Here is a 15,444-nt window from a genome sequence, read left to right as displayed (position 1 = left end):
GTTAAAAGCCTCCAATGCTTATTAGTGTGTGTGCGTTTGAACGTTTGCATGTTTCAACCATACATTTCCGTTTAAATTTAAATTTTTTTTTTAACCTCCTATAATAGTGGGGGTCACGGCTCTCTGACACCGTTTTTTTTGGGTCGCGGCCTGAAAAGTTTGGGAACCCCTGGTCTAGCCTGTACCCCCCAGACATGTTGCTGGCCCCGTCAAAACAGTATCCTATCAGCCTCTCCATGGGCAGGTCGAGGCGTAAAAGTATTTTATACACAAAAACAGCGTCTCGGCTGTTGTGTCTGGGCCGGGCATTGTAAAAACCCCAAAAGAAGTTCTGAGCTTCCAAGTTGTCATCGGCAAACTGTATATTACACGAGAATTGTTCTTTTCCAGTGAGTGACATCAGTGGTTCCGTCAGCGCTCAAGCCAAAGAATGGGCTTTTGGATGCTTTGCCTCTAATTTGTCGCTGAATATCATGGGCAAACAGCTGTAAGATTTCGTTTTGGATGTTGTTGGACATCCAGTTGTCTCTCTTTTGGAGCCAATTCTTCAACTCGGGATCAGACTCGGTGCGCACTCTTTCCATCATGAGCTGCCATAACACCCCATCCCTATTTGCATCACCCCTCAGTGGAAGCCCCTGGCGCCCGAGGGGGGGTATAGGGGAACAGACTCAGTTAACTCTTCAATACCTGATGCTGAGGCTGAACCTGTCGTCTCTGTCTCTCTCTGACGTTTATCAGATTTAGTGGGACTCACTGGGACCGGCGGGACGTTTCGAAAATAAATCTGATATTTTTCTTTTCTGCGAGTGAGACATTCTGTGCTAGCAAAGTCTGACTACTAGCTAAAATCGACTGACTGCGCAAGCACTGTATCACAGTAGCTCAGTGGTTCGTGGCGCGTGCATGGAAGGGCGGGAGACGGGAGGTGAATACAATTAGTTGTTTCACCTGTCATTCAATCAGTCTGTGACAGTGTGTCATCACTCGAAAATCTACTCGGTTTTACACGTATGATTGTGTACATACAGTAGTGTAATGAATGAATGAAAACTTTATTTAACAGATTGGAGAATGGCTACAATACAGTACGGCTCAATACACACAATATTAAAATGGTGAAGTGCTTTGAGCAGGATAAACTTATAATATACAGTGTTACAGTTATACAGTTACAGTATATACAAATATATAAATACTGTCATAAAAAAAATTTGCAATAATTGCAATAATTGAGAGGGGGTGCTGCAGCCCTACTAATCACCACAAAGTACCAGAAAATACCCTAAAGTACCCCGAAGTACCCCAAAGTATACCCCCAAAAAAGCAGCTTTAACACTGTTAAATTACAAGATGCTGTAAACTGTTCTGATTTCACATGGCTTACTATACCTCGAAAAACAAGAGACAAAATTAAATTCAAAACAGGTTTTATTGACTCAAACCATAAATAAAAAGCAAAATGTACAGATATATTTCACAATAATAAAAAAAAATCTACAAGAAAATTATCTCAGTTCATGAAGCATATTTTAAAATAAATTAAATAATTACCCTCTGTTCAAAACGTTCTCTAAACCAACAGTGACTTTCAAATCCATTCATCTTCCATTTCTGTGCTGTGTGTTTCTAACGATTGTAGCCTAACTAGAGTACTGAGAAACCAGTAATTAGTTAAACTCTTCTGAACCATATACTCTTCAGTCACTACCACAATCTTTCCTGGGTCACATTACTATTTGAGGTTGATTCAATCACTTCTATTGATTAATTGAAAGAATACTTTAGGATTGCCCCAAAGTTGCAAACCAAGGCATGTGCTCTGGGCAGACTAAAGCAAGCGATCCAAATAAATTAAATCGTTTAATTTAATGATTGATCCAGGTCTGATCTCACTATATCCTTCTCGTTACCCTGTTTGTTAAACAAACCACATCAATTAATCATTGTCCGTAGTAATGAACCAATCAATAAACCAACAAAGCAATGATCACACTTGATAATTCATAAATAAATAATCATTGATTTCAAAACAGAAAACAAAAGAACCTTTGAAGTTTCCACCCAGACATTGTCCAGCAATATTTGGTGATCAATAAATCTATCAGTGCTAGTCACATTAATATTGACAATCGGATTAGTTTAATTAATTCACATTATCCATCAATAGGCCGTCAGATCCTCCCCTTGGAGCTCTCTGTGCTGAATCCTTGCTTCTCTCCTGGATGGAGGATGTTCTATAGTATTCATAATGGTTTGAAATAATTGGATAACACACACGTTGACGGCTAAATACAAACCAGCCATGTGCTTGAGAAATAACCTAATTTAGGGAATATGCATTATTCCTGCCTACAGTTTTGAAACCATGTAAAAATCCATATCTTCCCTATGATTTCATTTTCTCCCCACTATGTCTACTTCAGCACACAACACCTTGTCAAAGATGGTAGCATGTGTGTGTTGCATCTATCCAACTCCGGGATTTGGTTTTAATTTGTATCTTTCATGTCATGTGTTTTTGCACCCTGCACCTCACCACAGACTCTGGGCAGTGCAGACACACACCACTGTGCCAGCAGATCCTCATAGATCTATTCCTGGTTCTAATGGATTCCAATGTGTTCTACTTGACACTTTTGGCCTCGCTGAAGTTACACAGGAGGCTCTTGGCTCCACTCTGCCAGGAGTACAGGGTCTCCATGGGGGTCTTCCCATCCTGCAAGGACAGAAATAAGTACCTTTTAATAATCAATGAAATGACCATTTCGGTAGAAGGGTTAGAAGGGATAGGAATTTGGACAATATTGTTGGCTATATGAAATGAAAAATGTGGAGAAAATTGTGTTAGTTATAAAAAACCTGTCCATCTACATTGCCAGAAAATACTGCCTATATATAATATATAGTATATAGTATACAATATATAATATATGATATAATATATAATCCTTTTAATTTCCCATACCTTTTATCAATATAAGAGCAAAATGGTTTGGCTTTAGTTGTTCAGAGGAAAGCTGGTGCTCAAAGCTGGTACCTAAATCCACTAGGTGGCGCAATAGGACACTAAGGGTGAGGCCTTATAATCACCAAGAACATGTCCTTTCCAGCAGGTGTAGTTCTACATCAAACTGCCACAAGCAGTGGAAACTGGAGATTAGCAAACAGGGGCTAATCCTTAAACATGATTTCAGGCTTGAAGGAGGCTCAATCTTCCATCAGCCATATCAGCTACCATCTATCCGCCGCCATCAACTCTATCCAGGGCCAATTTGAGTGGCATTGTCCTTGTTGGCGCAAACAAGTCAGAGCAACCCCTGGTTTACAACAGATCATTAGACCACCTGTGTTGTTAAATTTGGACCAATAAATCCCTGTGCAGCTGATTATGACTCAAGGGGCCTTTCTGAGGCTGCTGTACTTACACAGTTCTTGGTCTTGAGACTCGCACCGTGCATCATTAGCAGCTTGATCATCTTGAATCTGTTGATCCTCACGGCGTCGTGCATGGGCGTGTCTCCCTCCTGGAAGGGAAGGAGAAACCGTCCGGTCAACGGGACAAGAGCTGCGCTTCTCACCCCTTTCAAAGCTGCAGCTTCAGTGAAACACCAGTCCATGGCCAACATAGTTTTACTAACGCTGATTTATTTTGCAACATAATCTCACGCATATCCCAAGGCTCTAAACAGTTTTGCACACGTTAATTTAGTTTTACAGTTATTGAGCGTCCTTATCTCTGTTTTTTCATCCACATCATTTCATGGAGCTGTAATTAACACAACACAAGGATTTAAATGTCCCCGATGACATCACTGGTGTCCATATTCAAGCTCATTCACTCTCATCCATCTCACGTCCATCCGTGTCTTACTCTGTCTTTAGCGTTGACGTCGGCCCCACAGTGGATGAGGTGCTCGGCACATTCGTAGTGTCCTGTCCTCACTGCAACATGGAGAGGAGTGCTGCGCAGCTGAGAGGGGACAGAGCTTAGTGTTAAACTGTTGGTGCTTACTATAGCCACGTATCTTTATATGAGTCTGCAGGCTATATATGTATATGTATATATATATATAGGCAGACACACTGACCTGAATGAGAGGAGAGGAGAGGAGAGGAGAGGAGATGAGTAGAGAGGGAGAAAAGAGGAGAGGAAAGTAGAGGAGAGGGGAAGAGAGTGGAGAAGAGGGGAGAGGAGAGGAGAGAAGAGGGGAGAGGAGAGAATATGAGAGGAGAGGAGAAGGAGAACAGCGGAAAGGAGAGGAAGAGGAGAGGAAGGGAGCGGAGAGGAGAGCAGAGGAAGGGAGAGGGAGAGGAGAGGAGAGGAGAGGAGAGGAGAGGAGAGGAGAGGAGAGGAGAGGAGAGGAGAGGAGAGGAGAGGAGAGGAGAGCAGAGGAAGGGAGAGGGAGAGGGAGAGGAGATTTCTGGCAAATTTATGGGGGAATAAAGTCTATGACAGTTTCAACTTGACAACATAAACTTTCTAAATGGACTGAAGTTTACTTCCTGTTGCAGTCTTTGCTAATAAACTTGGGTCCGAGCTAGCAACGCAATTCCATTGAAACCATCTACATACAATTCATATGTATTCTTCACCTTTTGAAATGTACATATGTGTATTATTTAAGTACAGTATGTATATGTGTGTATAATTTATGTACAGTACCTTGTCTCTGGAGGTAAACTTGGCCTCCTCATTGAGCAGCAGCTCCAAGGCCGGCAGGCTTCCTCCTCTACAGGCCCAGTGCACTGCTGTAGCATCCAGCTGTAACACACATAGTACTGTTAGACGTGTGTGTGTGTGTGTGTGTGTGTGTGTGTGTGTGTGTGCGTGCGTGCGCGCGCGCGCGCGTGTGTGTGTGTGTGTGAAGGCAAGGAATGGAGAGAATAACACAGTCAGGAGGGAAAGAGAAGGAAGTGTTAATAAAGAAAGAGAGACGAGAACAGACTGAACAAGTCCTCACCTTATCTTTGGTGTCTATAGCTGCTCCAGCCTCCAACAGCCTCTTAACGATCTCCACGTTTCCTCTGAAGGAAGCCTTGTGTAGCGCTGTCCTCAGGAACTGAAGAGGAAACATACAAGGAGCTATTATTAGTGAAATGTTAACTTATTCATTATTAGGGAATTGTCAACTTGTGAATTATGAGTGAATTGTCAACTTGTGAATTATTAGTGAATTGTAAATGTATTAATTATTAGTGAATTTTCAACTTACAAAGTATAAGTGAATTAGTGAACATTGTACACTATGATCCTGCTATACCGTACACTATATGACAGACATGTTCTTTGTACACTATATGACATGTTCTTTGTACACTATATGACATGTTCTTTGTACACTATATGACATGTTCTTTGTACACTATATGACATGTACTTTGTACACTATATGACATGTACTTTGTACACTATATGACATGTACTTTGTACACTATATGACATGTACTTTGTACACTATATGACATGTTCTTTGTACACTATATGACATGTACTTTGTACACTATATGACATGCACTTTGTACACTATGATCCTGCTATACTCACATGGTCTCCGACGTTGGGGTCTCCTCCGTCTGCCAGGTACTTGTCCACCACGGGGAGTTTATTCTCCATGGCTGCGTTCAGAAACAGCTCCTCGTCCACCGTCTCAGGCTGGTGAGAAGGAGACAAGGACACAGAGTGAGTCTGAAGCAGAACTACTGAGACGTTGAGTTGAATTTAGACTTTTATTCACCGCTGATGCATCTATTTGACTAAGAGTCACCAGAGGGTGAGAGAAGAGAGAGAGAAAGTCAGATGAGATGAGATGCGAGAGAGAGAGAGAAAGAAAGAAAGAAAGAAAGAAAGAAAGAAAGAAAGAAAGAAAGAAAGAAAGAAAGAAAGAAAGAAAGAAAGAAAGAAAGAAAGAAAGAAAGAAAGATAAGAGAAAGAAAGAAAGAAAGAAAGATAAGAGAAAGAAAGAAAGAAAGAAAGATAAGAGAAAGAAAGAAAGAAAGAGAAAAGACAACAGCAGCTTACAATGATCTCAGCCTCTGGCTCTTTCTTGTGGGCGGCGGCCTTCCTCTCCCTCCTCCTCTTCCTCAGTTTCATGATGTTGAAGAGGTCGTCCACCGTCTCCAGCTTCAGCCTGCCGCTGTTGTCCGTCTGAGAGAACGAACAGCGACATAATGTGTTACATTTCAGCCATATTGTTCTACGCCATGTTGTGATATTGTAAATGTTACAGTAGGTAAATGTATCTAATGGAGAACCAAACATACAATTAAACAACAAGAAAAGAGCTTAGCAAAAAAATACAGTAATTATATTCAAGAGTTAGTTTCAAGCGCTTTTGGGTGTATAACAATCATCAACTGACATACATTGAGTTTATTGTTTTAATTGCTTCAAAGTCTTGTAATTTGTGTTAAGTTAATTTGTGTGTGTGTTTTAAATATTCTGTTCACAGATCTCACATGTAGAGTAATTATTCTCACACTCAGACAGTACATGAAATAATGTCCATGTTCATGTATTGTTGTCTTACGTTGAGAGCCGCCACGCTGACCTCTTCGCTGCCACTGTCACTCTCCTCCGACAGGGCTCCGCCCACCTGCTCTCTGTGTGTCCTATGACCATCCTGCTCTTGATTGACAGCTGCCTCGTACACGCCCCCTGAGAAGTCGTCTGTCTGCTTTCCCTCCCACCTCTTTCCTGTCACCTGTTGGGAGGGGGAGGGGAATTTACTTAAAGGTTTGACCGTCAAAATCTTCCAAATGAGGTGTTAAAGGAACACTCCAACATGTTGGAAGATACACTCATCTGCCATCTTCCCCGGCGTCAGTCAAGAAAATGTATATTAGTTTCATCTCTGTGTGTCCAGTAGGCCCAGAGAGAGCCCCAGGTGCATGCTAGCCTAGCTTAGCACAAGGACTGGAAGCAGTAGGGAACAGCTAGCCTACAATACCACTCCAAACCTGACACACACAGAGATGAAATTGATATCAATCTTCTCATCTGACTCTGAGGGATGATGGCAAACAAGAGCATTTCCAAAAATGTTCTTGTGTTCCTTTAAGGCATCGGGAACCTTTAACATCCCCAACATTTGTGCCCTTCAGCAGTGCAGGGCTGCCTTGAAATAATAAATGACAGGACTAAACACTTGTCTGGGTGTTGAGTAGGTGAACTACTGCTTGTTTTGCTGATTCATTATTTTCTCTCCATGCTGCATGATTCATTTCCTGGAAAATGCCTGAGCAGTGAGCACATCTATTTTTTTTTTTTTATAATTTTTTAGCATTTTTAGAGCTCTTTCTTGGTCACGCAGGACCGACAGAGGAGAGGGCGAACGGGAGGAGAGGTGGGGAGGAAATGCGACAAATAACGTCGGGTGCTGGGATCGAACCCGGGTCGGCCGCGTAGGTGCGCGTGGGCGTGGCACTATGGTACGCGCCACAAGGGCGCCCCTGTGAGCACATCTCTATAGTATCAAAACTAAAATTCCGTATGCATTGATCTCAAACACTTGCCCTACAATGATCATTCTGCACGAGTGGATTCATTTGCTGGCAGACAGTCAAGTGGAGAGCGCAGTTATAAAGATTCACAATTAAATCAACTCATTGAATTGTAAACAAAACCCCATCTTATTACTATTAGTCAACTAATAATTTGTTTTGTTTAGTCGACTCTCATCCTCTAAGAACGGACGCCACGTTGCTAACGGTCGGTAAGACACGTTGGCTTACACTTGTGCCTGCCATTGTGCCATTGAGCAAAGCAGAAACAAGGTAACCTAACAATATAGGACACAACTAGGAGCTTCCTTCTGTTGCTGTTAGATTTCGAACTTCATCAAAAACCGCAGAGCTAAATTGAGGGCAGTGATCTGTCCACTGTTGTTAAATCACATCAGTCTAAATGTTTGTAGTTGTTGATGAAGAGACACTTTATAGCAACTCAAGGACACTTTTTCCTATTGTACCAGTGGTTGTTAGAATGTGGCTGCTTTCTCTGTCCATTGAAAAGCACTTGGTTCCAGTGGAACAACAACAGATCCAATTTGATGTATGATTCAAACTCTGATATATATCGGTCTGATATAAACCAAACCAGAGAGTTAAAATAGGTTGATAGACAACTGGTGGCCCACAGGCTCATCCAACATCCACCCGTCAACCAGTCTCAAGAATGATTTCTGAAAAAAGGGAGGAATTTTCTGATTGCACTGCATTATATAAATTGAAATGACATTTAGAATTTAGATTTTAAGTTTCAAACGGTTAGAGCAGATACTGTTATTTCTGACCTAACGTGTCAGTCATCTCATCGTGACAACTATGTTCAGAGTTAACAGAGCTCTACCTCCTGGTTCTCATGATGCTGCTGTCCCTGATCATCATCAAAATATTCATCATCATCATCATCATCATCATCACCACCACCACCATCTTCATCATCATCATCATCACCATAGACAACATGGCCATACACTTCCCCCCCAAGATTAATATTGCTGATGTCACATCAGATTGTGTATCATATATCGTCTCAATCTAAACCGAATTCATGTTGGATTCAGTCTCCACACAACCGCTAGAGAGAGGCCCCTATAGAATCACTTACCAGTTCTTCAACACTGAGGAGTCCCATGATCTCTCTGGTGTAAGTTAGTGGTAGTAGCTCTGTTTAAATCCAGTGGCTGAACCTCCTCTGTGATGGTCAGTGTCTGTCGGTCTGTCTGTCAGACTTGTCTGTTCTGGCAGCAGCCCGGTGCCACTGTCTCTTATATAGACACCAGGAACCGCTAGAAGAAAATAGTAAGTCGACTCATACAAAAAAAAAAAAAAGAGTCAGCTCAGATCATATTGCTGCCTGCTACTCATGTGGCACGCTCGTCGCTACCGGAACCTCACTCCACCCCTTTTGGTGTCATAAACTTGCTATACCACACCCTAAGCGTGAGCCAAGGCGTCTCGTCATGCCTGGTATGCAGCCATAGTATGCACTGATGTCATTGAGAGGAACAGGTCTCGGTCACAGCTGTGGTGGTTGGGTGGCTGGTGGCTGACAGCAAGCGGCTGGAAAGAAATAATAGACGCGCTTCCGAAAATGCTCGCCGCTCTGCAACTCGGAGAGATCAAGGTGAAATGTTGAGATGCCTGACAGATGACAACGTTTTGAGTGCCGTCATATCAGGTGCTTGCAGGCCTGGACCGGTATACTGTTAGTTACTGTACGACGTGACGACCGCCGGTTTGTGTGATAGTAAAGGGTTAATAATAACCTTCTGTCGTGTGGCAGTGAACGGGTTAAATCAAGGTTGGCAAATATGAGTCCAGAATGTTGCAATGTTTTATCAGCCAAAATCACAAAGGAGCTGAATTAATGAATGAATAAATAAATACATAGATGAATAAATGAATAATGGACGGGTGAATAAATACATTTATACATAATGCGTCTTCTAGTTTGTTCCAAAATAGACCATTAGCTAATCCTCACTGTCATCATCCATGCTCTCTCTGACCTGCACATTCCCTATGAGGTGAATTGACAGCAGGTGACTATTTTAAAAGGTAGGTGACCCTGCATTATGAGCATTAATAGGTAGGAACTATTTTGAATAGTGACCTTATAAATTAGCAGTGGGTGCACACGCCGGCTTGTGTAATGTTTGCAGCATGTTTGAACGCATACAGTAATTAGAAAGACACGAGTTGCGTGTGTGTTTGCCTGTGCGTGCGCGTGAGAGAGAGAGAGAGAGAGAGAGAGAGAGAGTTGTGTATAAGGATGATGATCTCATTTGAGCAGTGAGAGTGAATCAGATCTCATATGTCAGTCCCCCCCCACCTGTTATCTGTAATCGTGTTTATAGATATGCCAACAGGGGTGTTAAACCCCATTGGACACCATATGAATAAACAGTATTAATAATTATGATATTAATATTATCATTATTATTACCTTTATTTAAACTTCAAAAATCATTGAGGGATGGCCCTCGTGATGCCGAGTGAGAGTGAGTGTTACAAATAGCTTAATAAAAAGATACAAGATAAAATGAAAACAATCAATTAAAACAGATCCCAACTGAAGCTGTTTGTGATCATAGATTTAAATTGACCTCAGGGTTAGTAGATTATTCGTTTTAGCAGTGTGTACAGTGAGTACGCCGTTCCTTTACTTCAAAGTAGAAATACCCAGATAAAATAGTACTCTGGTAAAAGTCCATTAAAGTACATTAAAGATTCTACTTAAAGTAGAGAAGTAAATAATGATTAATGTATGTGTATGAATGAACGAGTGTAAGTATCAAAAGTAAAAAGTAACCATTCTATGACATTTGTGTATTCCAGTGCTTGGGAGCATTCAGCCCTTGAACCATTGACCTCTAAAGGCTATATGTTAAAGTGGTGTGTGGTCTAGCTCAGTGGTTCTCAAACCTTTTACACCATGTACCACCTGAGAACGTAGCTGGCTCTCCAAGTACCACCATATGGCCGACGTTAAAATACAGTCTATTCAGCTATGCACAGTTCACGTAGGAGGCAAATGTATTCCTAATACCATTATTTATTGTTAACTTTTGTCAGACACAGCCACAATGTACAAAGGGGTAGCACTAGAACGAGCAAACTCTTCCACACAACTCATACAATGCAAGGGGCATTGAGAACATAATAACTAACATTCTCACATAGCAAGTGAGAAAATTAAGAACTGTATTTCAGCAAATGTACTTAATTCTCTCTCTCTCTCTCTCTCTCTCTCTCTCTCTCTCTCTCTCTCTCTCTCTCTCTCTCTCTCTCTCTCTCTCTCTCTCTCTCTCTCTCTCTCTCTCTCTCTCTCTCACACACATCAAGCAATTGTCCTTCATTCTCTCTCTCTCTCTCTCTCTCTCTCTCTCACACACACACACACACACACACGCACGCACGCACACACGCACAAAAAAACACACTAAAAGTACAATATTTTCAATATATCAAATGCAAAGTAAATTTTTCTGGGGGGGATTATTACAGGCTAGGCATGTGTCAATGATTAGCAACAACACAGATTTTGATGGATTTTTTTGTAATGTCAGATTTAACAACAACTCTTTTCAGAAAAGTGGGAGTATTTCATTTTTTATCTGACATTACAAAAAGAATCTAAAAATAAAAATGGTTATGATCAGGGCTGAAGTTGAATAAAAGATATGACTGTTTAGACTGCATTACTCTCTGTTACATTGATCTCCTTCGGTTGTTCCCCACTTAGGTTATCTAACTATATCGTGCCACCACAACTAGAAACACTGGCCTGGCCTGCTTCTAAGTTCAGTGGCCTGACTGAAAAAAATAAAAAAAATAATAATAATTATAATATATATATATATATATATATATATATATATATATATGTTTTTTTTTTTTTTTTTATAAAAAGGTACCACCAGCAGTACCACCAAGTACCACTAGTGGTACGCGTACCACAGTTTGAGAACCACTGGTCTAGCTCATGGAATCAACTCCAACAGTCCTTAAAGCTTGAGATTCTCCCCTCTGTTGTAACACCTTAATCTCCAACCTTTATTAATAAAGTTCTACATGTTTTAATTGATTGTTATCCTTACTTGTCTTATTGTTATGATTTTATATGCTGTGTGGTTTTATATGGCTTTTTTGTGTGCTTAATTCTGTATATGTACACTTGACGTGACTGTAAATGGGGGAAACCTCAATTGCCTTTTCGAGTTTAAATAAAGATTTGAAATGAAATTAAATTAGGGACTTGGCAGCTAAAGCCAATCATTAGAACGCATTTGATATGGTCCAGATGTTCAAGCACAGACGTGATGTACGATGGCAACTTGTAAATAAACAAATATACATGCCTGTCATATTAAGTTGTTGTTGAAACAATCTTCTTGGGGGCATTCGTCCTCTGCATTTAACCCATACTAACTATTTAGGAGCAGCCACACAGTGTGACGACCATGGACCAACTCCAGTTGTAATGCCAGTACCTCGGTCAAGGGACCAACTCCAGTTGTAATGCCAGTACCTCGGTCAAGGGACCAACTCCAGTTGTAATGCCAGTACCTCGGTCAAGGGACCAACTCCAGTTGTAATGCCAGTACCTCGATCAAGGGACCAACTCCAGTTGTAATGCCAGTACCTCGATCAAGGGACCAACTCCAGTTGTAATGCCAGTAGTACCATGGTCAAGGGACCAACTCCAGTTGTAATGCCAGTACCAATTGGTCAAGGGACCAACTCCAGTTGTAATGCCAGTACCTCGATCAAGGGACCAACTCCAGTTGTAATGCCAGTACCTCGATCAAGGGACCAACTCCAGTTGTAATGCCAGTACCTCGATCAAGGGACCAACTCCAGTTGTAATGCCAGTACCTCGATCAAGGGACCAACTCCAGTTGTAATGCCAGTACCTTGGTCAAGGGACCAACTCCAGTTGTAATGCCAGTACCTCGATCAAGGGACCAACTCCAGTTGTAATGCCAGTACCTCGATCAAGGGACCAACTCCAGTTGTAATGCCAGTAGTACCATGGTCAAGGGACCAACTCCAGTTGTAATGCCAGTACCTCGGTCAAGGGACCAACTCCAGTTGTAATACCAGTACTTTGGTCAAGGGACCAACTCCAGCTGTAATAGAATAGAATAGATCTTTATTTGTCATTGTTGGTACAACGAAATTTGTTAGGAACATCACCACTGGCATACAACATAAGATATAACATGTGCAAAAAAAAAAATAATAATAATAATGTCAATAATAATAGTAATATAGTAATAAAGTAATAGAGTATCAATGTCCCAATGTCCCAATTTATAACATACCATCATTGTCCCAAGTGCATCTAGTGCTTGTGCAAATAAATTAATAAATATAAATATTTCAGTCCAGTGAGTTGATGGAAGGAGGGGGGGGGGGGGGGGGCGTTGACTTGCAAAGGATGAAGTATTGTATAGTGCAGCAATGCAAGTCCGGTTCACAGTTATTGTTGTAATGTGGGAGTGGGAGTTATGTCACCGGGGGTGGGATGCGGGGGGGGGCAAGTTGATGTTCGTCGTTGAGCAGCCTGACAGCCCGTGGGTAGAGGCTGTTGGTCAGTCTGCTGGTTCCGGACTGGATGGATCTGTACCTTCGACCAGAGGGCAGCAGTTGAAAGAGATGGTTTGCTGGGTGGTACTGGTCTAGTAAGATGTTATTTATACGCCGTAGGCAGCGGGAGGTAAAGACTGTGGAGATATCTGGGAGGCTAGCTCCAGTGATCCTCCTCGCAGCCTTGACCACTCTGTGGAGGGCCTCCTTCTCTGCCCTGGTGCAGCCAGTAAACCACACCAGTAGTCCGTACGTGAGTACACTCTCTACTGCGCAGTGGTAGAAGTTGGCCATCAGTCCCTGTGGGAGTTTAGCCCATTTAAGCTTCCTAAGATAGAAAAGGCGCTGCTGTGCTTTGCCCACAGCAGAGGCAATGCTGACCCCCCAGGACAGGTCATCAGACATTGTCACGCCCAGAAACTTAAATTTTGAAACCCTCTCCACCTCCTCATTCCCAATGAGGAGTGGAGAGTGGCTGAGGTCACCAGTCCTGCGGAAATCGATGATCATCTCCTTGGTCTTCGTGGGGTTGAGAGCAAGGTTATGACCATCGCACCACTCCACTAGTTGCTCAAATGTCAGTACCTCGGTCAAGGGACCAACTCCAGTTGTAATGCCAGTACCTCGGTCAAGGGACCAACTCCAGTTGTAATACCAGTACTTTGGTCAAGGGACCAACTCCAGTTGTAATGTCAGTACCTTGGTCAAGGGACCAACTCCAGTTGTAATGCCAGTAGTACCATGGTCAAGGGACCAACTCCAGTTGTAATACCAGTACCATGGTCAAGGGACCAACTCCAGTTGTAATGCCAGTACTTTGGTCAAGGGACCAACTCCAGCTGTAATGTCAGTACCTTGGTCAAGGGACCAACTCCAGTTGTAATGTCAGTACCTTGGTCAAGGCTAATGGCAGGAAACCTAGCATGCATGTCTTCTGGTGTGGGAGGAAACCGGAGTACCTAGAGGAAACCCACGCATACACAGGGTGAACATGCAAACTCCCCATAGAAAATTCCCCTGCTGGGGTTGGAACCCAGGACATTCTTGCTGTGAGGCAACAGTGTTAACCACTGCGCCACACACTCATACCGAGAAGACCAGACAACTTTTCCATAAAGGATAAAATGACGAGTGGTGCTATAAACATCACCAGTAATGTTAGTGTGAGGATGATTAACACAGATAAGAATGATGCATCCACAAGCTCAAGGGTAGAGGCAGAGACATGTCTATAAATCACTGTAATAGAAAACACAGATTCAACATCCTTTTCCCAAAAAAATCAAGAAAGCTAGCCCGACGGGCCCGGTACGGGCTGGATTTAATATCACGTCATAAATAGATCAATAATGGTAAATGGTAAATGGCTGCTTTTTTATATAGCGCTTTTATCCAAAGCGCTTTACAATTTGTTACTCACATTTGACCCATTCACTCACACATTCACACACCAACGGCAGAGGCAACCATGCAAGGTGCCAACCTGCTCATCGGGAGCAATTAGGGGTTAAGTGTCTTGCTCAAGGACACATCGGCACACTGCCCAGGAGGAGCGGGAATTGAACTGGGAACCTCAGGATTGCCAGACGACTGCTCTACCTCTCAAGCCACTGTCGCCCCTCAATACAGTCTGTATTAATTAATGTTGTGTTTTCTTTCAAATGTAGCCAAGAGTAAAGACCCTAACCCTATCAAAACAGCATCAAAGTGTATATTTTCAGCACTACGTTTGTTTACCAAGGATTTTAAGTGTTATTAGCGAAATATGAGTTCAAGTGTCTGCGCATCCCGGCGGAAACCCCATGAATTAGATGCGAGGAAATAACACGTCATGAAAGCGCTGTAGTCCTAAGACAGAGGAGACCCAGGGCTTTCAATGTACATCAACATTTAATAAAACTACACTACGACGCCATGCATTGGTCACCCCACCATTGTAACCAGGATGTAGTCACGCCTCAAGACACATCTATTTGCTCTGGCTTTCTGTGTTTTAAACAATTTTTGAGACACCTGCCTTTTTATGTGACATATTGTACTTGTTTTTATTGTGTGCTTTTATTAAATTATTATGTTTTTATGTTTTATCTGATGTTGTGGACTTGTACAGCACTTTGGTCAACTTTTTTTTTAATGTTTTTAAATGTGCTTTATAAATAAAGTGGATTGGATTGGATTGGATTTAGTGCAGAGAAGATTAGATTAGATTAAAATGTTTTGTCATTATACAGCACAAGTACAGTACAATGAAAATAAGTTGGAGTATATATAAATTAGTACTACTGAGTAATAATGATAATCAGAAATTCTGGATCTGACTTTGGACTCTAGATACTTAACATGCAT

At 42.0% G+C, this 15,444-nt stretch overlaps 1 protein-coding gene across 1 annotated transcript; it reads right to left on the bottom strand.

Moving 5' to 3' along the window:
• Nucleotides 1-2,083: 2,083 nt before the first annotated feature.
• Nucleotides 2,084-8,638, bottom strand: LOC311234146 (ankyrin repeat domain-containing protein 1-like; the record flags this gene model as incomplete). The annotated part of the gene is made up of 9 exons (XM_084321262.1): nucleotides 2,084-2,719; nucleotides 3,429-3,527; nucleotides 3,875-3,973; nucleotides 4,667-4,765; nucleotides 4,965-5,063; nucleotides 5,549-5,656; nucleotides 6,023-6,148; nucleotides 6,531-6,704; nucleotides 8,612-8,638. 9 exons carry the CDS (start codon nucleotides 8,636-8,638, stop codon nucleotides 2,627-2,629), a joined length of 924 nt encoding a protein of 307 aa, XP_084177388.1. The 3' UTR covers nucleotides 2,084-2,626.
• Nucleotides 8,639-15,444: the final 6,806 nt, after the last annotated feature.

This window comes from Notolepis coatsorum (genome assembly GCF_963971535.1).
Source record: "Notolepis coatsorum genome assembly, chromosome: 9".
Lineage (NCBI taxonomy): Eukaryota > Metazoa > Chordata > Actinopteri > Aulopiformes > Paralepididae > Notolepis > Notolepis coatsorum.
Note: the sequence above shows the minus strand (reverse complement) of the source record. Positions and strands in the feature narration are given on the sequence as shown.